At 33.4% G+C, this 26010-nt stretch overlaps 1 protein-coding gene and 1 long non-coding RNA gene across 6 annotated transcripts; both read right to left on the reverse strand.

Annotated features, from left to right (window-relative positions):
• Positions 1 to 274: 274 nt before the first annotated feature.
• On the reverse strand, positions 275 to 3626 carry LOC127729090 (uncharacterized). The gene is made up of 2 exons (XR_007994515.1): positions 3527 to 3626; positions 275 to 566 (listed from the first exon to the last, which is right to left on the reverse strand). It is a non-coding gene; the product is annotated as an uncharacterized LOC127729090 (long non-coding RNA).
• A 2757-nt stretch (positions 3627 to 6383) lies between these two features.
• LOC127729078 (chromobox protein homolog 1-like) lies at positions 6384 to 24052 on the reverse strand. Of its 5 annotated transcripts, none has more exons than XM_052236736.1 (6): positions 23951 to 24040; positions 23366 to 23456; positions 17918 to 18067; positions 13258 to 13435; positions 9546 to 9646; positions 6384 to 8266 (listed from the first exon to the last, which is right to left on the reverse strand). In XM_052236736.1, exons 1-6 carry the CDS (start codon positions 24012 to 24014, stop codon positions 8116 to 8118), a joined length of 735 nt encoding a protein of 244 aa, XP_052092696.1. In that variant the 5' UTR covers positions 24015 to 24040; the 3' UTR covers positions 6384 to 8115. The 5 variants fall into 5 exon arrangements, with proteins under 5 accessions (XP_052092696.1, XP_052092697.1, XP_052092699.1 ...); XM_052236737.1 differs by having other exon boundaries at positions 13267 to 13435; positions 23951 to 24039; XM_052236739.1 differs by having other exon boundaries at positions 23366 to 23499; positions 23951 to 24024.
• Positions 24053 to 26010: the final 1958 nt, after the last annotated feature.

Consider the following 26010-nt stretch of genomic DNA (forward strand, 5'->3'; position numbering starts at 1 on the left):
AAAAAGAGAAAATTTTGTAATATAGAAAATGAAAATACATTACAACTCACAGTATCATAATAAATGCCATATTACAAATCAATGCACTGATGCTGATTAATTCTGATTTGAACAAAATGTAAACTAGAGGCTCTCAAGAGCCTGTGTCACTCACTTGTATTTACTGATGCTTTGGAAATCAGGTAAAATAAGGTTAAAATCATAATTAATAGTATTAGATATTAGACATTATAATGATATCTAAGATAATAACAAACTAGAGGCTCTCAAGAGCCTGTGTCGCTCACCTGTATTTACTGATGCTTTGGAAATCATGTAAAATAAGGTTAAAATCATAATTAATAGTATTAGATATTAGATATTATAATGATATCTAAGATAATAACAAAAATCTGTAAAATTTCTGTAAAATTACTAACTCAGGGGCAGCAACCCAACAACGGGTTGTCGGATTCGTTTGAAAATTTCAGGGCAGATAAATCTAAATCTGATGAACATTTTGCCACCTGTCAGATTTGCTCTAAATGCTTTAGTTTCAGAGATATAAACCAAAAACTGCATTTTACCTCTATGTTCTATTTTTAACCAAGTCGGCCATGATGGTTGGAAGGCAGGGTCATCGGACAAATTTTTAAACTAGATACCCTAATAATGATTATGGCCAAGTATGGTTAAATTTGTCTCAGTAGTTTCAGAGAAGAAGATTTTTGTAAAAGATTACAAAAATTTACGAAAAATTGTTAAAAATTGACTATAAAGGGCAATAACTTCTAAAGGGGTCGACTGACAATTTTGGTCATGCGACTTATTTGTAGATCTTACTTTGCTGAACATTATTGCTGTTTACAGTTTATCTCTATCTATAATAATATTCAAGATAATAACCAAAAACTGCAAAATTTCCTTAAAATTACCTATTCAAGGGCAGCAACCCAACAACAGGTTGTCAGATTTGTCTGAAAATTTCAGGGCAGATAGATCTTGACCTGATAATCAGTTTTATCCTATGTCAGATTTACTCTAAATGCTTTGGTTTCAGAGATATAAGCCAAAATCTACATTTTACCCCTATGTTCTATTTTTAGCCATGGCCGCCATCTTGGTTGGTTGGCGGGGTCATCGGACACATTTTTTAAACAAGATACCCTAATGATGATTGTGGCCAAGTTTGGTTAAATTTGGCCCAGTGGTTTCAGAGGAGAAGATTTTTGTAAAAGCTAACGACGACGGACACCAAGTGATATGAAAAGCTCACTTGGCCCTTTGGGTCAGGTGAGCTAAAAATGAGCATATAACCAGGTTAAAGATGAGCTTAAAACAAGAAAATGCAACAACTAATACAAAAGAGAGACAGAAGATACCAAAGGGATAATCAAACTCATCTAAGGTGAAGCCATGATAAATAAAGAGCTGCGCCATGAGCGCATGATACCGCAGTCGTTTTTTCAAAGAATAAAGTTCCATAACTCCTCAATGTCATATCAGAAATTATAAAAACTAAAAGGAAGTTATTTTAATGTATATAAAACAGTCACAAATTATCATGAAAACTGCTCAAAGCACTTTTTGGGGCTTATTGTCAGCAATCTAGAAAATCCACTTTTTTATGAATAAAATATACTTTCAAAAGATTGCTTCAGACATCTTCTCTTAACCATAAAAAAACTTCTGCCAAAGTTTCATAAAATTCTATGAAGCTTTGACAAAGTAATTGATGTGTAACAAACTGTATCGACTTCTTAATTGTTTAAAAAATGTATCAGTAAAATACAAACTAGAGGCTCTCAAGGACCTGTGTCGCTCACCTGTATTTACTGATGCTTTGGAAATCATGTAAAATTAGGTTAAAATCAAAATTAATAGTATTAGATATTAGATATTATAATGATATCTAAGATAATAACAAATAAACTGCTTCGCTGAGCGCAGCTAGATACGCCCGCAGAGGTCCAACCCTGAACAGTTGGGGCAAAAATGGACACAATATTCAAGCTTGATTCAGGTCTGATTTTGGATTGTAATTAAATATTTGACATATTATAGGTTTCTGAATAAATGTATTCAAAGAACTTGAAATTGGTTATATGAATTGAATTTATGTTCAATTAAAGATTTCTTGCTGTTGTGCAATACTTAGTAAATCTGTTGTCAGACTATAAACAAATAAAGATCAATTAATTCTCAATGTCATATTAGAAATTTATGAAAATAAAATTCGTAAGGGTTCCGCGGAACCCAGTGTCTCGCCTACTTTTGCTGTTAATCGCAGGCTCAACAAAAATGAGGAAAAAAATTAATAAAAATATTCCTCTCTATACTATCTTTTGATTGTAAGTAGCTTCTGTCCAAGTTTGGTAAAAATCCAGGATAGTTTATGAATCTAATAAATGTTTTAAAAACTTAAAGTGCAGACTGTATGTAATGTTAACTGGAAGAAAAACTAAGTCCATTTATAAGTAAAATACGGAAAAAACGGAATTTTTTTTTTACAAAATTTACTTCTGGATACTTTCTTTTGATCATAAACAAGCTTCTTTCCAAGTTTGGTAGAAATCCAGGATAGTTTAAGAAAGTTATTAAAATTTCAAAAACTTTAACCACAGAGTGAATATTTGTGGACGCCGCCGACGACAACGACGACGACGACGACGACGACGACGCCGACGGAATGTAGGATCGCTAGGTCTCGCTTTTTCGACAAAAGTCGAAGGCTCGACAAAAAAGGGAGCTTACATCAATAGATATAAACAATTCTCCAAAGTTTCATGAGAATTAATGACAGCATTTTTGAGTTATTGTCAGAAAACTGGAAAATAACCTCTTATTTTAATGAATAAAACCCCATAACTCAGAAATGTAAAATGTAAAATTTATAAAATTCTAAAGGGAGTTGACAACAATACATACAAACAATTCACCAAAGTTTCATAAGAATTGCTGAAAGCATTTTTGAGTTTTTGTCCGAAAACTGGAAAATCCCCCCTTTTTTTTATGAATAAAACCCTGTAACTCGGAAACGTAAAATCTAAAATTTTTAAAAATCGAAAGGGAGCTCATATCAATAGATATAAACAATTCACCACAATTTCTTGCAAGTTGGTGAAAGCATTCTGGACTTATTGTCAGAAAACTGGAAAATCCCCCTTTTTTTAATGAATAAAACCCCATAACTCGGAAACGTCAAATCTAAATTTTATAAAAAAGGAAAAGGAGCTCACGTCAATAGATATAAACAATTCACCAAATTTTTATGCAAATTGGTTAAAGCATTTTTGAGTTAATGTCCGACATGTTGACGACGGACGGACAGACGACGGTATACCATAATACGTCCCGTAAACGGGCGTATAAAAACTGCAAAATTTCTGTAAAACTAACTCAGGGGCAGTAACCCAACAACGGATTGTCAGATTCGTCTGAAAATTTCAGGACAGATAAATCTAAATCTGTTAAACATTTTTGCCACCTGTCAGATTTGCTCTCAATGCTTTAGTTTCGGAGATATAAACCAAAAACTGCATTTTACCCCTATGTTCTATTTTTAACCATGTCGGCCATGATGGTTGGAAGGCGGGGTCATCAGACAAATTTTTTAAACTAGATACCCTAATAATGATTAAGGCCAAGTATGGGTTAAATTCGTCTTAGTAGTTTCAGAGAAGAAGATTTTTGTAAAAGATTACAAAAATTTACGAAAAATTGTTAAAAAAATGACTATAAAGGGCAATAACTCAACTTTATTGCTGTTTACAGTTTATCTCTATCTATAATATTCAAGATAATAACCAATAAAATGCTCCGCTGGGGCGCAGCTTGATACGACCGCAGAGGTCGAACCCTGAACAGTTGGGGCAAGTATGGACACAACACTCAAGCTGGATACAGCACTGAATTTAGATTGTAATTAAATATTTGACACAGCATAGGTTTCTGACAGAATGAAAGTGGTCTAAAAAAAATTTAATTTACCTATTCAAACCATATCATTATTATTAGCTTTTATATATAAATCAGAAATAACCAATTTAAAATGGAAAATTTTAAAGAAAAAAAAAATCCCCCCCCCAAATGATTCATCACCCCCAAACTCAATCCCAGCCTTCCCTTGTGGTATGGTACCTTGCAGTACAATTTCAGAGAGATCCATACACTTGAACACAAGTTATTGTCTGGAAACTAGAAAAATGCTTGTTTTTTTGGCCCCAAATTCCTAAACGTTTAGAGCAATTACCCCCAAACTCAAACCCAGCTTTTCCTTTGTGATATGGAACCTTGCAGTACAATTTCATAAAGATCCATACACTTACACACAAGTTATTGTCCTGAAACTAGAAAAATGCTTTTTTTTTTTGCCCTTTTATGGCCCCCAATTCCCAAAATTTTGAGGGAATTACCCCCAAAATCAATCCCAGCCTTCCCTTTGTGGTATGGTACCTTGTAATACAATTTCAGAGAGATCCATACACCTGAATACAAGAAATTGTCTGGAAACTAGAAAAATGCTTATTTTTGGCCCCTAATTCTTAACTTTTTGGGCAATTACCCCCAAAATTACTCAATTCCAGTTTTCCCTTTGTGATATGGAACCTTGTAGTACAATTTCATAAAGATCCATACACTTACACACAAGTTATTGTCATGAAACTAGAAAAATGCATGTTTTTTGCCCTTTTTTGGCCCCTAATTCCTAAAATTTGGAGGCAATTACCCCCAAAATCAATCCCAGCATTCCCTTTGAGATATGGAAACTTGTGGTACAATTTCAGAGAGATCCATTCACTTACACACAAGTTATGTCTGGAAGTTACAAAAATGCTTATTTTTGGTCCCTAATTCCTTAACTTGGTACCATAACCCCCAAAATCAATCCCCACCTTCCTTTTGTGGTATTGAACCTTCTGGTAAAATTTCAAAGAGATCCATTCACTTAAACTAAAGTTAGAGTGCGAAAAGTAATGTGTCTTCGGACGACGACACCAACGTCATACCAATATACGACCACCAAAATTTTTTTTGTGGTCGTATAAAAACTGCAAAATTTCCTTAAAATACCAATTCAGGGGCAGCAACCCAACAACGAGTTGTCAGATTTGTCTGAAAATTTCAGGGCAAATAGATCATGACCTGATAATCAGTTTTACCTCTTTGTCAGATTTACTCGAAATGCTTTGGTTTCAGAGATATAAGCCAAAATCTACATTTTACCCCTATGTTCTATTTTTAGCCATGGCGGCCATCTTAGTTGGCGGGGTCATCGGACACATATTTTAAACTAGATACCCTAATGATGATTGTGGCCAAGTTTGGTTAAATTTGGCAAAGTGGTTTCAGAGGAGGAGATTTTTGTAAAAGCTAACGACAATGGACGACGGACGCCAAGTGATGAGAAAAGCTCAATTGGCCCTTTGGGCCAGTTGAGCTAAAAAAATGAAAATATTTTCAAAAATTTTGCTCTGGATATTGTATTTTAGACATTAGAAAAGCTCCTGTCCAAATTTTCATAAAATTCAATAAGGTTTGACACAGTTATTGATGACTGAAAAACTTTAACCTCAAATGTCAGAGCTTGAATGTTAACTGTAAATAAAAGAACAGAGCTCCAATGTCCCTGTGTTGCACATATTTATCTGTCCAAGGACAATAACTTAATTTGGTTTTTTTTAATAAATATCTTGGGAGAAATGAAGGCTCGAGAGCAAATGCAATGCAATTTCCAATAAAATTAATGTTTCCAAGGGGCATAAATCTTTTAAAAATTTTAGATTTGCACTGAATTTTTAAATTTTCCGCGACATTGCGGATATAAAATTGACAAATCTGGCAAGAATTGTACATGAGAGCGCTAACAATGCAATTTTCCATATAATTAATATTTTCACAGGGGACAACTCTCTAAAAATAATAGATAAGTGATGATCTGAGACATTGCCTATATAAACCTATGTTATAAGTTTTATAAAAATCTGGCAAGAATTGAACTCGCGAGAGTGCTAACAAGACCGGACTGTATTTCTACGTCCCCCTTCAACATGTTGCATGACGGACTAAAAACTAAGTCCATTTATCAGTAAAATACAGCAAAATGAAAATAAATATGTTCAAAATTTTGCTATAGATACTGTATTTTGGTCATGAACAAGCTTCTGTCCAAATTTCCTTAATTCCATGAAGGTTTGATAATGTTATTGATGTCTAAAAAAACTTTAACCACATACTGAACCTAAATCACTATGTCTCGCTTTCAGTCGCAGGCTCGACAAAAATATGTGAACTCCTTCTCAGGTCTGATGAGGTGGTAGTTTATAACTCCCAGAAATTAACAATTTACATTGCAAATCATGTTACAACTGCTGGACCTTTAGAAAAATCAAATAACAAAGAAATACTAGATAAAAGACATTTTATTAAAATTCTCTGTTTTAACTCCAAGTCCACTGTTGATTCTAACTCATCTATTGCCTAATCAAGCAAAGATGGTAATGGAACTGAAAGCATAGTTAAAAACGTACACCTGATCAAAATTTGTTAAAAATACAATATTTTAATAACAATTGACTGACAAATACATCCTTTAAAAAGCAGTTTTGAGATCTGGATATGGATCCATTGCAGTAGAATTCTACCAGAATATTAGTTTTCTATAGGATAATAAACAAATCATTACAATAATGGCTTGTAGAAATGCATGTCTACAACTTCCCTGGTCATTCAACAAGTATAAAAACAGATAGACTGATTTTTAGTGTTATAAATATACTCATTTAAAAAAAAAGCCATTTTGTTATAGACTTCTAAAAAGGACAAAGATTAACTTTTCTTTCAAAATATTTACTTTATTAGACATCACATTTGACTATGCCATTAGACTGATACCATTTACAAGAGAATTTTTCACGGCCAGATGGTATTCTTTGACCTTGGCTGTTGATAGTCTTGCCATTTTTAATGACTGTATGGCAGGTGTATCTTTTCACAGTACATGGACATACAAGACAAATTCGATCAATAGTGTGTACAACAAAAAATGAAATATACATTTTTTAAAATAACTTACTTTCATGCATTTCAAACAATTATTATTTGAGAAAACATTCAGGGGATGTCTTGCAAGTTTGATATGAAAATGAGTGTTATCATATAGGCAAATGTACCAATACAAACCAAATCAGCCAATGGATTCTGTTTTAGTGATCTTTATTACCCCTTATTAGAATCAGAGCCACTTGGACCATGATACCCATCTTACCTGAAAGTGGACATCTCTCCATTTATACCTACTAGATTTTCTAACCTTTATGTTTTAATATGTATAATTTTAGACGATAAAATAATGATAAACAAAAGCTTTCAATTATGTCAAACTACATGTACACAATCACTGTAAGTATTTTCTTATCAAGCAACTTACTCAAAAATAATGTCGGGTCAAAGATTCCCATGTTAAATCAGTCATATTTTTAACAGACTTTACAACTATCTAGGGTTCTTAGTAGTAGTACATGCTACTTGATTGATGATTTTATTTTTCGTAGCAATGAGCGGCAAGTCTGGAGATTTAAGTTAAACCTAACACTTGCTAAAGACATTATTTCTTAAAATCTCAAAATATGGCATACTGTAGAAAAATTGACCTATGGTACTTTATCGTGCAAAAATCTGTGCATTAAAACACGTTATAAAATACACTGAGCTTGAGAGTTTGTTTCAATGAGGGTGATTTATCCTTATGAACTAGACGATGAACGATAGATGATAATGACTTAATTACAATGTTTAAATATTTACAATATAAAAAAACATCTTGATTTAATCAGTTCCTGGTTGTGGTAGAGTATATAGACGGATAATACTTTCTACTCAAATTCATTCAAAATTTCTTGAACCTTTTATTTTTCATGCCCATAAAATTGAAGTTCAAACTATAACTAAAGGTTCTTAATTAATATTAACTTTTCCAATAATTTAAAAATTCCAACTTTTTTTGCTACCACAACCACAGCTCACATACAAGTATTTAAAAACCTGAATGTAAAAACAGCACTAAAGTATGTGCAAAATATCTGCTGGTTGACAAGAGATGTTCTGATCCCCTACTTTAATGAACAAGATACAGCCTTATGATTTAGAGTCGTCTTTGTTATCTTCGTCTTCATTATCATTGTGTGTATGCCACGTAAGTCTTTCTTCATAAAATGCTATAACAATCTGTGGACATTTAACATTTGCTTGTCGTGCTGGCACTAAATCTGCTTCATCACTGTCTTTCCTGTAAAAACATGTACAAAATTTAAAGTATTTATCAAAGAATCCAGATTTTTTATGACTAATACAAGTTAAATGCCATTGAAGATGTATATATATCTATGAAAATAAAATAAATTATTTGCACCACTGCTTGTTTATCCTTATATTGGTCATCTGCATTTTATTCAACTCTAAAATCAGCATGTGAAGAAAAAATTTGCGCATATGGAACAGAAATGGCACATAGAGTGGCAAATGTAAGCGCCAGACACATCACTCTGACTCTGAGCAGACTACTACAGGTTACTCCTTAATGCCCTGTGCTAGTTGGTGAAGGTGCAAAAACCAGTTTTAAAGTCTATGGTTTGACCTGGCACGGCATTGATCCAATGAGGCAGGAACACTATCACATGACCAAGGAGGTATACATTTATATATAGGTATACATATTAAAATCTGGAAAATATATGTTTTATTTCAAAAATGTTGCATCAATATCTTTTTAACCCCTTCGCCCCCAATCCCGCCTGAAGTCGTGATGGCGACCATTCTTTGATGGCCTGTATGACCCTCCATATTTTTTCAGAACTGCCCCAGCTCAACTGGCTTTACAGCAGAGACTTCAACCATGCAATTCATGGTCCATAAACTCTTCTCAGTTGTGTGATTATGAAAATATGGCAACTCTAATGGCCTTTTTAGAGTTCAAAATCGGAAAAACGTGTAAAGTAGCCAAAATCAGGTGGGGATGGGCGTCTTTTTATGGCCACTACGTTACTGGTATGGGCTGTAGGTATCAAATATTATCATAAATACATGCATAGATGGTACAGGAACACAAGGAGGTATAATATGGCCAAAAAAAAATGTGGTCTGTAAAATCTAGGTCACCGTTTTGTCAGAAATCGGTAAAAACGGACATTTAGGCATACTTGGCTAGCCAATAATTCCTCAGCAAGATTCTCAAGTCACATTTACTTCCAGTCAGTATGGATAGACTGCTGTAACTGTAAGGTACTACATGAATGACAAAGAAACACAGTTTAGTCAATGTTCACCCCTCAAATGACCATTTTTCAGTAGGGATGGGTTCAAACCCACCAGAAAATATACCACCTCCCACCCCATCCCCACCCATGCCATCTGCCCCCAAATCTCAATACATAGTTTAATAGATTAGCATCAGTTACAGCATCAAGAGTCTACTAATTTTCATATACATTGCATAAGTTTGCAAATTTTGGAAAATGCCTGATTTTCCAGAAATCTCTTGGGGTCGAATGAGTTAAATGACACCATACCATTTCATTAAGAACATTAGTTCCCCAGAACTGTCTGTTGCACCTATAATTCTTTCTGGCTGTAGCCCTCTGTCAAATCCTCGTGGTTTGTTATCCTCTTCCTATCAAAAAATAAACAATAGTTTAATATTAAATAACCCATTGGTGAATTTGTTTTGTAGGAGTTGTGTAGTGAACTATTTGCAATATAGAGACATCAGAATGTAAGAAGTTTTTATAGTTGTGCTTTAGAAAAACTGCACTTTTTGGCTGTCACATGCATGTGCAAGGAATGACTGATGCACCCCAAGAACTTTTCTGTTCTGTTCTGTTTTCAATGTTTTTAATTTAAATTTGATATGTCTTTTATTGCATCACTTCTCCCTAATTTTGACACACCTCTTTCTTGTTGAAATGCCAACACATTGCTACCTATTTTGTCTAATTTAAGGGCTTTCTACAATACTTTGATGGTCAGCATCAATACATTATGTCGTATTTAAGTTAGAATGACAATGTTAGTGTCTACAACTTTTAGATTTGAATACTAGAGGCTCCTAGGAGCCCAAATCTATCAGTTTGATGTATTTTTCCCAAAAAGAAAAACCTCCAGAAGCCTGTATTTCTCACCTAATTATTTCTGTCAAAATATAACTAGAGGCTAGGAAGGGAAGTTTAATTACTGAATGTGGGTCATGGGTCTTTTTTCAGTATGCGTCTATTACCATTATGCAAAATTATCTAAAAAATGAAAATATTCAATTTCTACAAGGTATCAATCAAAGTTTTGATATATCATATGCTTATGTTCAAATAAAAGATTTAATATGGCATATACATGTCTATTTATCAGAGTTTAAGAAATATATTTAAGAGTTTGTCAGTCCTTGTGTCTTATGTATTATTTTCTGTAGTTATTTATATTATAAAACACTCCAGATTTTTGGTGGGTGTCAAATTTGCTCTGATCTCAGATAAATGTGCATAACTATTCAAAGGAAGTGACGTTTTCAAAAGGCTGCGTCAGTAAATTATGTTTTTAACCATGATTAATACATGTTTTTAGGGATTTAGATAAATGTTGCGCATCAACCGTTGATATTCATGAAGGTTCATAGACATTCTATACATGCACATGTAAATGGAGAAATGAACAAAAATGCATACAGACTATAAACTATTGAGTGCTATTACAAGAAAAAATGCACGGGGGTATCAGAAGGCATGTTTTGTTAAGACCTACCACACATGGATTTTTCTAGCATTCCACGGGGTTCGATCTTCAGAGCCATTCCCAATGGCAAAACCCCAACATTTTTCCAAATTTAGGGAGGAAAATTTCCCAAATGATCTCATTTTCAGAAGAAGTTTCAAAGAAAATTGTTGAAATTACATTTACACCTATTTCATTATGACAGTAATGTTCTTTTCGTTCAACTGCTAGCTTTATGCCAAAAATCGCCAACAAGTAATGTAAAAAAACATTTCTGACTTACAAAAACAACTTTGACAAATGGCGGCTTTAGACCAGAAATGTAGACAAATGCAATACCAGATCAGATTCCTGAAGAGGATATATAATTAATTCCAAGTTTGTCAATCAAATACAAAAAAACAAAAAAATTGCTGCAGGAGACAAAATACAGCTTCAATATAAACTTTGGAAATGAAAACCAAAAGATATATGAAGAATAAACAGGAAATATTTTATACAGAAACTCTAAAGATATTTTTAGTCCACAAATTTTCATTTCAAAATTCAATAAAATGTTTCATTACTTTTCTTTATCACTAAAAAATTTTGATATTGGATGTTTTTATAATGTGAACACATTACTACAAATCTAGGAGGTAATTTTTCTCAATTTTGAAGGGCAAGTGAATTTAGAAAAGTGTTAGCCTGCTTTGCCAGTTAAAAAAAAAATCTTATTTCTACCCCATAACTTATTTTTATCTGTAACTGTCTTTGAAGGTGAAAAAGGCTGTAAAATCTTTTCACAAGTGTGCTTTAAGAAGTACATTATTCTGACACTAAAATAAACTTCAATGCCTTGTTGTAAAGATTAATAAAATGCTCCGTTGGGCACAGCTTTATACGACCGCAGAGGTCGAACCCTGAACAGTTGGGGCAAGTATGGACACAACATTCAAGCTTGATACAGCTCTGAATTTGGATTGTAATTAAATATTTGACACAGCATAGGTTTCTGACACAGAATGAATGTGGTCTAAGAACTTAAAAAATTTTAATTTACCTATTCAAACCATATCATTATTATTTGCTTTGATATATAAATCAGAAATAACCAATTTAAAATGGAAAATTTTAAAGAAACCCCCCCCCCCCTCCAAATTTTTTGAACCCCCCTTATGATTCATCACCCCCAAACACAATCCCAGCCTTCCCTTTGTGGTATGGTACCTTGCAGTACAATTTCAGAGAGATCCATACACTTGAACACAAGTTATTGTCCGGAAACAAGAAAAATGCTTGTTTTTTTGCCCCAAATTCCTAAACGTTTAGGGCAATTACCCCCAAACTCAAACCCAGCTTTCCCTTTGTGATATGGAACCTTGTAGTACAATTTCATAAAGAGCCATACACTTACACACAAGTTATTGTCCTGAAACTAGAAAAATGCTTGTTTTTTGCTCCAAATTCCTAAAATTTTGAGGCAATTACCCCCAAAATCAATCCCAGCCTTCCCTTTGTGGTATGGTACCTTGCAGTACAATTTCAGAGAGATCCATACACTTGAACACAAGTTATTGTCTGGAAACTAAGAGAAAAATGCTTATTTTTGGCCCCTTATTCCTAAACGTTTTGGGCAATTACCCCCAAACTCAATTCCAGCTTTCCCTTTGTGATATGGAACCTTGTAGTACAATTTCATAAAGATCCATGCACTTACACACATGTTAATGTCATGAAACTAGAAAAATGCTTGTTTTTTGCCCCTTTTGTGGCCCCTAATTCCTAAAATTTGGAGGCAATTACCCCCCATTATCAATCCCAGCATTCCCTTTGTGATATGGAACCTTGTGGTACAATGTCAGAGAGATCCATACACTAACACACAAGTTACGTCTGGAAGTTACAAAAATGCTTATTTTTGGCCCCTTTTGGGCCCCTAATCCCTTAACTGTTGGTACCATAACCCCCAAAATCAATCCCAACCTTCCTTTAGTGGTATTGAACCTTATGGTAAAATTTCATAGAGATCCATTCACTTTAACTAAAGTTAGAGTGCGAAAACCAATGTGTCTTCGGACGACGACGACAACGTCATACCAATATACGACCACAAAATTTTTTTGCGGTCGTATAAAAACAATAAAATGGACAGAAAAATAAAATTATAAATGGCAATCATGTAATTTCTTACTTTATTTTCACCAAAAAAGATCATTTCAAATGAACTAGACACATTAAAACTCACATCCGGTATATTTGTTGTTTTTCCCCAATTTCATTGAAAATCGTGTAAAAAATTCCCAAACTATCCAGGGTCCTTTTCCCCAAAATACCCAGAAAATCTGACCACCCATACAATTTTATATAAAAGAGGTGTTAACCATTGTAAAAACTGTTCTAAAACCCATTACCCATATATTATAATATAAAATGCCTTCCAACTCCCTCCCCCATATTTTTTTTCTAGAATAGCCCTGAAGCGAAACTAAAATGGATAAAATGAGAATGATGTCAATGAATGTATTAACACCTCCCAACCTTCCTTACGGTGGATTTAGCGTCTGCCACTTTTTTTTTCTTTTTTGCTGCTCCCTCATCTGGTCCATTGGTTGATTTTCTTTTCTTTTCCAAATCTTTCTTCTTTTTCTTTTCTTCAAACTCCTCTATGAGATCAGGACAGTCTAGGTTTTCCATAGGTTCCCATGTATTTTCTGAACTGTAATATTAAAGCAGACATGCCATGCAAAAAAAAAATCAAGAAACAATCTTTCATAGCTTATTATAGGTTTGGGTTTTGCTCAGGCCAAATAAACATATGTGTGGTTCTAGTAAGGGCTGTTCCAGAAAATTCTATGTCCCCACCCCCCCCCCCCCCCCCCCCCCCCCCCCCCGACCCTAGAACTTTTTTTTCCATTTTGGAAAAATAAATTTTGAACAATCCCATTTTGTGGAATGTGAATTTCAATAATTAAATTCACAGACTTCTGTCATCTGAATTTTCAATAGAAATATCCACTAGGGCTAAAAAATGCAAAAAAAATCAACAAAAAATAAATGGGGAATGTGTCCATGGGACACAGATGATGCCCCCGCTTGCATATAATCTTATAAAGGGATATAACTCAAGAACTGTAAAAGTGACGCTACCCAAATTTGTACTTGATCTGAGTTTTGTGGTAATAATCATTGTGTATACGTTTCATAACATTTGGTTGAGGCAAACTACAGTAAGAGAACAGAAACGAAATATTCAGCAATTTTTCCATTTGTAGAGGGCACAACTCTAGAACGGCAAAAGTATCGCCACCAAAATTCAAACTTGATCTGAGTTTGTGTTAATAAGCATTTTGTATAAGTTTCATAACATTTGGTTGAGGCAAACTGAAGTTAGAGAATGGAAACAAAAAATTTAGCAATTTTTCCATTTGTAAAGGGGCATAACTCTAGAACGGTTAAAGTGATGCCACCAAAATTCAAACTTGATCTGTGTTTTGTGGTAATAAGCATTGTGTATAAGTTTCATATCATTTGGTTGAGGCAAACTAAAGTTAGAGAACGGAAACCAACTTTGGGACGTACGTATGGTCAAGGGTAAAACTTAATGCCCCCTCCGCTACGGCAGGGGCATAAAATCACAACATGTCTGTTTATTATACAACTAAACATAAAGAAAATGTTATACTTCTGGTAGTGGCGTGTATAATAATGGATTAAGGCTAGCAGGCCTCTTCATTATCATTTTTTCTAACTTGTCCATTTAGACATGTATCAAGAAAATCAATTTGCTTGACTTCTTAACTCACTTGTCCGAATCCAAGGTTAAAAATCTTAAACATTGATAATATGCAGAGTCACACATTGGGCTTTTAGAGAACCTGATGAAGGCAGTAACTTGTTGTGTTGTATAGATTTGTCTGTAACTAAATAAAGAATATCACATCAAAAAGTGTTTTTTTATTATTACTATTATTAAAGGTTATTTTCCATTCCAAAGTAAGTTCTTTGACTAAATATCACTATCATGTGAGTTTTTGGCTATATCTTCAATTTCCCCCTACCAGATTTCAAATTTGTGGGAAATTTCATTTTCTGAACCTGTTATTTGTACTATTGTTTGTTTTCAATAAATATAATATTCAAGAAATTATTATTTTTTAATAATGTTTTTTTTCCACTATTGACTTATAAATACTTATTAAATTTCCCCCAAAACTATCACGACTATGAGATACTGTTTTATATTTACTGATCTACAAATTTCCCCAAAATCTTTTAAATAGTGTCTCATATAAACTGATTCTCTAACTTCCCCCAAAACTATAAAACATTGTCCTTCAAAATTATGAAAATGACTGAAATCTGTCCTTTTTTCACCGTTAATAACCTGGTTATATCAAATTTCCTGGGGTGGTGGGGATGAGGATGAAAGAACATATCCATTCTATAGTCATATGGGTGCTGCTGCAATAGTAAATAAGTATTTTCTTAAATAATTTTTTATTTTGATTCTGTCTCGCAGGTAAACAATCAAAATACATTTGAAAAACACCTAGCGAATCCCATCTGATTAAAACATATTGAAGATCGCAATTTCAAGGACCTGGATCTCTCTGGATTTATCACGGTCAGGCAGCATGTTTTATTATTGATTTCCCTCCCATGGTTCAATCAATGAATTTAGATTTCGAACGATAAATAAAATAAAATGCTCTGCAGGGCGCAGCTTGATACGACCGCAGAGGTCGAACTCTGAACAGTTGGGGCAAGTATGGACACAACATTCAAGCTTGATACAGCTCTGAATTTGGATTTTGATTAAATATTTGACACAGCATAGGTTTCTGACACAGAATGAATGTGGTCTAAGAACTTAAAAATTTTAAATTGGACATTCACCTATTATGGTCCAATATCCAAAATCTAAATACATGGTTAGATTCAGCATATCAAAGAACCCCAAGAATTCAATTTTTGATGAAATCAAACAAAGTTTAATTTTGGACCCTTTTGACCTCAATGTGGACAAAGTTGATAACGGGGCCCAAAAATCAAAAATCTAAATACATGGTTAGATTCAGCATATCAAAGAACCCCATATATTCAATTTTTCTTGAAATCAAACAAAGTTTAATTTTGGACCAACTTGAAAACTGGGCCCATAATCAAAAATCTAAATACATGTACATGTTAGATTCAGCATATCAAAGAACCCTAAAAATTCAATTTTTGTTAAAATCAAACTAAGTTTAATGTTGAACCCTTTGGACCTTAATGTAGACCAATTTGAAAACGGAACCAAAAATTAAGAATCTAAATACACATTTAGATTCGGCATATCAAAGAACCCCAATAATTAAATTTTTGATGAAATCAAACAAAGTTAAATTTTGGACCCTTTGGACCTCAATGTGGACCAATTTAAAAACAGGGCCCAAAATCCAAAAACTTAATACACGGTTAGATTCAGCATATTAAAGAACCCCAAGAATTCAAGAATAAAACCCCATTGAAATTGATCAAGAAATAAGCAATTTATACGAAGTATCTTCTTTTGCACAATACTGTGCAATTGAATATTTCTTGCTATTGCGCAATACTGTACAATTGACAATTTCTTGCTATTGCGCAATATTTTGCAATTGAATATTTCTTGCTATTGCGCAATACTGTGCAATTGAAGATTTCTTGCTATTGCGCAATACTGTGCAATTGAAAATTTCTTGCTATTGCACAATACTTATTATTTAATAATTTACACATCCTGTTTGGTGTGTATCTCCTACCATATCATTATTATTTGCTTTTAAATATAAATCAGAAATAACCAACTTAAAATGGAAAATTTAAAAAGAAAAAAAAAGGAAAAAGAGAAAAAAAAAAATCCCCCCCCCCAAATTTTTTGAACCCCTTATGATTCATCACCCCCAAACTCAATCCCAGCCTTCCCTTTGTGGTATGGTACCTTGCAGTACAATTTCAGAAAGATCCATACACTTGAACACAAGTTATTGTCTGGAAACTAGAAAAATGCTTATTTTTGGCCCCCCAATTCCTAAACGTTTCAGGCAATAACCCCCAAACTCAATTCCAGCTTTCCCTTTGTGATATGGAACCTTGTAGTACAATTTCAGAAATATCCAAACACTTACACACAAGTTATTGTCATGAAACTAGAAAAATGCTTGTTTTTTGCCCCTTTTTTGGCCCCTAATTCCTAAAATTTTGAGGCAATTACCCCCAAAATCAATTACAGCCTTCCCTTTGTGATATGGAAAGTTGTGGTACAATGTCAGAGAGATCCATACACTTACAAGTTATTGTCTGGAAGTTACAAAAATGCTTATTTTTGGCCCCTAATTCCTTAACTGTTGGTACCATAACCCCCAAAATCAATCCCAACCTTCCTTTTGTGGTATTGAACCTTATGGTAAAATTTCATAGTGATCCATTCACTTAAACTAAAGTTAGAGTGCGAAAATCAATGTGTCTTCGGACGACGACGATGACGCCAACGTCATACCAATATACGACCAAAAATTTTTTAATTTTTGCGGTCGTATAAAAATAGTTCATTTTCTAGGCATTTGTAAGTCTTCACAACTAGTATGGTGATTCTACTTGTCAGACGCCTATGTCCACTTGTCCCAGACAATCAGAAATGTCGAGCCCTGACTGGTGAACACACAATTTTTTCCAGATTTTGACAAAATCCTTTTTTTTAGTACCATCGACCATACATAACCACACAATTTGAACTTTGTGACTTGCCCCCACCAATCCAAAAAGAATTAAAGTGCCTTCCACCTATGGTTGTTGTTTGTTGATGTGGTTTTCAAGTTTCTCTTGTTTTTTAAATAGATTAGACCGATGGTTTTCTTGTTTGAATTGTTTTACACTAGTCATTTTTGGGGCCCTTTATAGCTTGCTGTTCGGTGTGAACCAAGGCTCTGTGTTGAAGGCTGAACTTTGATCTATAATGGTTTACTTTTACAAATTGTGACTTGGAGTGTTGTCTCATTAGCACTCATACCACATCTTATATCTATTTTATTTCTTATTGTTGGAATGTGGTCTGCTTTAAAGAATTTATGATTGAAACTGGATTTAAAAAATCTTTTAAAACAGAAGTTTTGGACTGTAATTGGTCTGTATATCTAGGGAAGAAAAAGCCTTGTTATTTAATGTTAAAAAAATTTACTCTGGATATCCTTTCCATTTGAGTAAATATTCTTTTTTTCCATTTTTCATCCTTGAATCTTGAACTTTTTCCACTGTATATTCTTCCTCCTCTTCTTCACCATCTTCCATTTCTTCAACAGGATCTTTTTCTTTTGTTGCCATCTTTGGTCTAAAACACAGCAACAGATACATGCATAATACATTAACATTTCTATTCAAAGCTAATACTGTTATTAGTCATTCTAATAAAACTAAGATACCTGAATGTAAGAAAGTTTTTTTTGCTATCAGTTTCATAAACCACTTCTTAAGACAGTGTTCTCCCCAGGATTTTTTGATTTGCTATCAGTTTCATAAACCACTTCTTAAGACAGTGTTCTCCCCAGAATTTTTTGAAAGTGCTGTGGTAAGCGTGTGACTTTCAACTATTCTCAGTAACTTTGTCGTGGTGCACGGTTCGTTTGTAATGGGTTTGTTATGATGTTTTTATACAATATGCTGCTGATGTTTGCTCTTGTAATGTTGTCCTGATGGAAGTTACCCATTTGTTTGTAAATGTTATTGTTTGAAAATAGATGAAGAAACATTTTTTTGTCTCCATTGTAAATTCAGATAATCAAGCAAAAATAAGTACAGAAATAAATTCAATAAAGGGTCAACACCAGACTGGCGATGTGGAGATTTCTTAACAGGTGATGAAGAACATGTAGGACCCACAATCACGACATTTGACATTTTGTAACATTATGATTTCTCATTTTTCTGATCACAATTTTATTACATTCCTATGGCTTCACCCAAGCAGCAGTGGCAGATCCAAGGGTGGGGTTGGTAGGTCCCAGGGGTTGGAACACCCCCCATTTTTTTTTTTACGATCAATGCTTTTTGAATGGGGACATATGGTTTAACCCCGTATCCTTTTTAAAAATGGCTGGATCCTAGCCTGAGCTGGACATCGAGAAAGTGCATTTCTCCAGACTAGTATCAGCTTGGGGTTTGTTTTTCTAATCATATATCATTCCAATTGTTTTCAAATGGTAAAATTCATTACTGTAGTATTATTGATTAAACAATTATTAGTTCAATTAGGTGATAATTAATACTTCAAAGACTTGCACATTGAAGCCAATTTGATCGTTGTCTAAATTAATTGTTTAATCAAAATTCGTAAGACAAGTTTGTGAGTACTGTTGGTAAATGTGGTCAATTTCATCTTATTCCATTCATATTTGCTTCTTTATATTCTTTTTAATTCAAAAAAATGGATGATAATGTTGATTTCTTTATTTTCTTTCAAAGACGCCATTTTGAAAAATTTATTAAACTGGTCCCGCTATGTTACTTTATACATGTACCGCGCAAATAACACATTCAGGAGTGATCGACTTAAAAGATAAGCGGGAAATTAAAAAAAACAAGCATTTAGTGAGTATTGCATGGCAATACATTATCCCCTACTGGTTAACAATTCATTGTATTGGAACAAAATTCTAACTTGATTTATAACTTGTCATGGTGTAAACTATATAACAATATCAAGTCAAAATCTTCAAGCATGACGAAAAATAGAGTTGAAAACTGATTATTTAAGTGAATTTTCTAAGTCTGAGGACCATAACTATGCACAAAATCATCAGACTGGAACAAAATAAGAACTTGATCTGTAACTTGTCATTATAAAACTACATACCAATTTTCAAATCAATATCTTCAAGCATCATGAATGAAAAAAATGTGGAAAACTGATTAAGTGAATTTTCTAAGTCCAAGGACCATAACTCTGCACAAAATCATCTGACCGGAACAAAATTCAAACTTGAACTGTAACTTGTCATGATAAAACTATATACCAATTATCAAATCAATATCTTCAAGAATAACAAAAGAAAGTGTGAAAACTGATTATTTTAGTGAATTTTCTAAGTCAAAGGACCATAACTGCACAAAATCATCAGACCGGAACAAAATTTGAACTTGATATGTAACTTGTCATGATAAAACAATACACCAAATATCAAATCAATATCTTCAAGCCTGAAGAAAAATTGTGTGGAAAACTGATTTACCGGACTGACGGATGGACAAACAGACGGACGGAGTGCAAACCTAAAGTCCCCTTCAACTTCGTCGGTAGGGGACTAAAAAAAACTAAAGCGAGGTGATTGATTTGGATAGCACTGCACTCAGTTCAATAGAACAGTGGAAAATTGTGATAGCACTGAATACCACAGAGCTTAAACAGTCTGTCAGTGATTTTCCTAACTTTTTTCAAATGGGGCCTGGGCCCTAGGCAATTGGGAAAAATGTGTCTTAAAACATGTGAGTTGGGAAAAAAGTTTCATGAGAATTGCTGACAGCATTTTTGAGTTATTGTCCGAAAACTGGAAAATTCCCTCCTTTTTTTAATAAATAAAACCCAATAGCTCAGAAATTCAAAATGTAAAATTTATAAAATTCTAAAGGGAGGTTACATCAATAGATATTTACAATTCACCAAAGTTTCATAAAAACTGCTGAAAGCATTCTTGAGTTATTGTCCGAAAACTGGAAAATTCCCCCTTTTTTAATGATTTTTGTCGAGCCTTCGACTTTAGTCGAAAAAGCGAGACATAGCGATCCTACATTCCGTCGGCGGCGTCCACAAATATTCACTCTGTGGTTAAAGTTTTTGAAATTTTAATAACTTTCTTAAACTATCCTGGATTTCTACCAAACTTGGACAGAAGCTTGTTTATGATCATTAGATAGTATCCAGAAGTAAATTTTGTAAAAAAAAAAAATTCATTTTTTCCGTATTTTACTTATAAATGGACTTAGTTTTTCTGCCAGGAAACAATACATTCACTCTGTGGTTAAAGTTTTTAAAATTTTAATAACTTTCTTAAACTATCCTGGATTTGTACCAAACTTGGACAGAAGCTTGTTTATGATCATAAGATAGTATCCAGAAGTAAATTTGTTAAAAACAAAATTTCATTTTTTCCGTATTTTACTTATAAATGGACTTAGTTTTTCTGCCAGGAAACAATACATTCACTCTGTGGTTAAAGTTTTTAAAATTTTAATAACTTTCTTAAACTATCCTGGATTTGTACTAAACTTGGACAGAAGCTTGTTTATGATCATAAGATAGTATCCAGAAGTAAATTTGTTAAAAACAAAATTTTATTTTTTCCGTATTTTACTTATAAATGGACTTAGTTTTTCTGCCAGGAAACAATACATTCACTCTGTGGTTAAAGTTTTTAAAATTTTAATAACTTTCTTAAACTATCCTGGATTTGTACCAAATTTGGACAGAAGCTTGTTTATGATCAAAAGCTAGTATCTAGAAGTAAATTTTGATAACATTTGTACCTGTTTATCCGTATATTACTTATAAATGGACTTAGTTTTTCTTCCAGTTAACATTCTGCAGTTAAAGTTTTTAAAACATTTATTAGATTCATAAACTATCCTGGATTTATACCAAACTTTGACAGAAGCTTCTTACAATCAAAAGATAGTATCTAAAGGAATATTTTTATTGATTTTTTTCCTCATTTTTGTTGAGCCTGCGATTAACAGCAAAATTAGGCGAGACCTGGGTTCCGCGGAACCCTTACGAATTTAAAAAAAAAAAAACATAACTCGGAAAAGTAAAATCTAAAATTTATAAAAAACGAAAGGGAGCTCACGTCAATAGATATAAACAATTCACCAAAGTTTTATGCAAATTGGTTAAAGTGTTTTTGAGTTAATGTCCGACATGTTGACGACGGACAGACAACAGTATACCATAATACGTCCTGTAAACAGGCGTATAAAAAGTATATACTAAAATAGGAAAGTACTATCCAATACTGTTAATGATGACAACAAAAAGAAGAATCAAATCTTGATATGCAGACTAGTAGAACAATTCACATTCAAATTATTACAACCGATTTAACCACTTTTAATAGTAGGAGATAATTAAAGATTTGTTTCCATTTCCCTGAAATTCCCGAGTCTAAGTGGACTGCCATACTTTCCATGGTATTTAATTAACGCCATTTCATGCATTTCTTTGGCTTGATTGCCTGTTTTATTAATATTATCATCACAACTAACAGAAGAAAATAACTTATTTTGGCATGTTTACAAAATTTATAAATAAACCTAAGACCAAAAAGTTAACATAGACAGTTAAGCACATTTACGGAGACGAATACGAAATTTAGAAAAATGTTCTGTTTCTTTTAATCGAAATCAATAGTAATCATACTTTCAATTATATCATTTAAAGGAAAAAAATCAACCAAATTAGCAAACTTTCATAGAATTAAAAAAAAGTTGGTTCTATTGAAAATTTAGATCATGGTTATTCACGTTTTTCAGGTTTTCAGATAAACCATCTAGAACTAAGATAAACTGGTTCCCAAAATATTATCATCTGTCTATCGACTTGTTTTTCTTCGGGAACAGTACAACAACCTATATTTTAGAACCAAATCATACGGACGATAAAATAATCAATTACCTTTCCAATACAACTTGATTGATATTCGGACCCAAAATAAAGGCAAGAAAATCACTACCTGCGGAGAACACTAATTGAGGATTCACTCTTCTCAGACTAGTTATTTCATGTTTGAAGTTACAATATCATATTTATTTTATAACATGTACCACGACCTTAAACTGGCTAGCCTACCACAAAACACAAAATCACATCAGATTCATAATATTCTTCATTGTTCAATATGTGCCATATTATGCAAGAAACTCTTGTTCAAGTTGCTAGGTTTTTATTTCATATTTGTAAAGTTTTGCTTTGATGAAAATGTTTCAGAACAGGAAGCCTCTGATATATCAACAAAAAACTAAGGGGCCTTATTCATGTTATTTCTGAAAAACAGTTGATAGGCACTGATTAAGAACTTGTCCAAGATGTTGCTCATATAATCGGACCTTTGATATGAATTTGATAAAAATCCTTACAGAAATGTAGATTTGAGAGCGCTAACATGAACAGATGACCAGATCTTCATGCCCCCCTGGTCTGCATACTGAGAGAAGACAAAAATAAGGATTTGCAAATCAGTTACAAGTTCATTTCAGTACAGGTGATAACCTTTCAAACGACATTTAACATTAGTACATTGTAACATGACCATATTGTGAAAAATCTATTTTGAATGCGCCAATTTGAATAAAAACATAGAAGTACAGAAGTTTTGTTAACTTCCAGTATTCAAAACTCTCTTTGCTGAAGGTCTTTCATCAAAACACCTTTTCATGCATTATTTGAAAGCTTTACTTCATTCCTTTCGTTGTTAGGTACATGTAGCAATGATGCATTCCAGAAGTTTTTCAAAGAACTGTTTGGTCAGATAAACTGCAATGATTCATCAAGCCACCCAAAGACTTTAGATTCATCACTATCATGACTAAATCATATGTTCCTGAAGCAAACACGGTAAAGGTCAATTTCAGAGCTGTTTACCTATTCATTACACCATCAGTCATCATCCTTTCTGTCTGTATTTTTGGGTTTGTAGTAGTGTCACTGGTTAGCGTGGTGAAGCGATTCGATCCTGCAAGAGGGGATATAGGGTCATGTTCCATTACTTTTTCTTTCTATGAAGACAAAACATATTGAATAACAGCCTTCAGCAAGGCCAATGCAAAAAAGAATGGCACACGTGATGCATGAATACTTTACAATATTTAGGGTACACAATAAAGATAGCTTTCCTCCATTCAACTGTTCAAAAAGAACAAGGTATGAGGACCATATTTTAAGAGTAACTAAGTTTTTCGTAAATTAAAACATTTAAATTCCAAAACTATTGCGAAAAATATCAATTACAGCCTTAGGTATTGGACAAGAATTGCGTTTTGCAAATGTGTTTTACTCCAACATCATGTTTGGGCGCCATTTTGTGTTTTTCACTTCATTATGTACACGTTCTTTTCTTATTGTTTGTATTTATCATCTCATACCAGCTGACATGCAAACTTATTCCATGTATTAGTTTAGTTTTTCATCATAAATAAAGTTCTCGTAAGTGCATGCATCTGTTTTTACCTGCAATTCTATGCACAAAATAATTTGTATCAAGTTTACCCGGTGATTTTAGGATTATGCGCATGTGCTTTAAAAGATCACGCGGGAAACTCTTCAAATATTCTTTGTTATCGTTTTGACATATTATAATTTTGTTTAACTTTAAATCATGCAAAGTCTTTTTGAAAATGTATCCTTTATATTCCGGTGTATGCGTTTTATTTTAATTATATTTTAGGATTATAAAATGATTTCAATTTGAGGTGCGTTCTGAAAATGATTTTTAGTCACTTCAACACCGGATTAAATCCGGGACTATTTCTAATCAATACATTATGCCCAAGATTAATTCTACTAATAAAAACTAACTAAATGGTGTTTTCCGTTATAGGATCATACAGGTTCTTCTTCACCAGACTCAAATACTATCTTCTTCCATCTTGTTCCATATACTGCCCACATCATCAACTTTCTGAATCAAACTGGCAAAATTGGTTCTGCATGGTTAAAAACAGGATAATAGCAAATGTTCATCTTTAGTTGGTAAGGTTGGTCGCTTGAGATTTGAATGCCTCAAGTGACTGTAATGTGGCGATCTCCGGGTGAAGCTTGTTCCAGTCTTTGGTGGTTTTCACAAAGAAGGACCATTTCCTACAGTATTTGTTATGTACCATGTATCCATGCTGTTGTGTGTGTCTGGATAGTCTAGTTGGCCTTTGGAGGTACATGTCTTTGTTGATGGCTACTTTATCGTTGACGATCTTATACATCATTGCGAGCCTGGCCTCTCTGTGCCGTTCTTGGAGACTTTTCCAGCCCAATTCGTTGATCATGTCCGTGACACTTGATCTGTTTCTGTGGCGCTTGGTGACGTATCGCGCAGCCCTCCTTTGAACTTTTTCAATTTGATCAATATGTTTTTGATGATAGGGGTCCCATACTGTTGTGGCGTATTCTAGTTTGGGCTTTACTAGAGTTTTGTATGCTTGCTCTTTGGTGCTTATAGAGCAGATATGTAGGTTTCGGTGGATGAAACCAAGGCTTCTGCTGGCTTTATTTTTTATGGTTTGTTCTTTGTTATTTTTGCTAGATGATCAGACTAATAAGAGTTCTCTATTTTCCCATTGTTTGTAGATAAAATATCTGGTCAGCGTTAACAGAGGCGGATTTAGGGGTGGGGGTTGGGAATCAGTATAAATTCAAGCCCCCATGAATTATTTCTATTCTAATAGAACAAATACGGCAATTAGTTTGGATCGAAGCGGTCTAGGTGAAGGCAAATATTTCAAGTGCCGTTCCAGTAAATAAACACACTATTATATTGACGTAAAAGAACGGAACAAAGCAATAACGTATTTGATAGGTTTGCATCGGCATATGGATGAATCTAAATGGTAATTTTACTTATATGTAAAAAAAAAAATTGGTTTATATCAATTTTATCATCGATTGTTTTTGTTTCCTTGTTTCGGTTTCACAATCGTGCATTTTCCCGTAAAACTATGATGCTTGTATTCTTACGTCATCGTTCAATGACCGTCGTCGGGTAACTCATTCATGAAAAACGCATATGACGTGGAAGTATGATCGGAACAGCCCAAACAATATATTCATATTTTACTACGGACGTGTACTCAAAGCGTTTAAAGAACGTCATATTAGAATTAGATATAACGTTACAATACCAAAATTGCACCGAGTACCCAAATTGCACCTATTCAACAAATATAGCTGTGGAAATCTTACAAGTTTTCTTTGAAACTAAACAATTTGTATTTTTATGATTTGACATTTTACACGTCTTTCAACATAGGTAAATATATTTAAATATACACAAAACGTTCACAGTATATATCAACAGACGAAGCATTCACTGGAAAAAGTAATATCTACGGAAACTTCTGCATGCGACGTTCACAAAAAGTCTTTTTTTTTTAAAATGATCAAATAAAATATGTTTCAAGCATCCATTTCTTAAAAAATGCAATCTAATTAAAATATAGAACTCGGATGTAGTATAACGAAATCCGAGTTCTATATTTTAATTAGATTGGTTGCATGCATATTCTGTTAACAAATAA

Source organism: Mytilus californianus, unplaced genomic scaffold (assembly GCF_021869535.1).
Source record: "Mytilus californianus isolate M0D057914Y unplaced genomic scaffold, xbMytCali1.0.p SCAF_2, whole genome shotgun sequence".
Classification (NCBI taxonomy): Eukaryota; Metazoa; Mollusca; class Bivalvia; order Mytilida; family Mytilidae; genus Mytilus; species Mytilus californianus.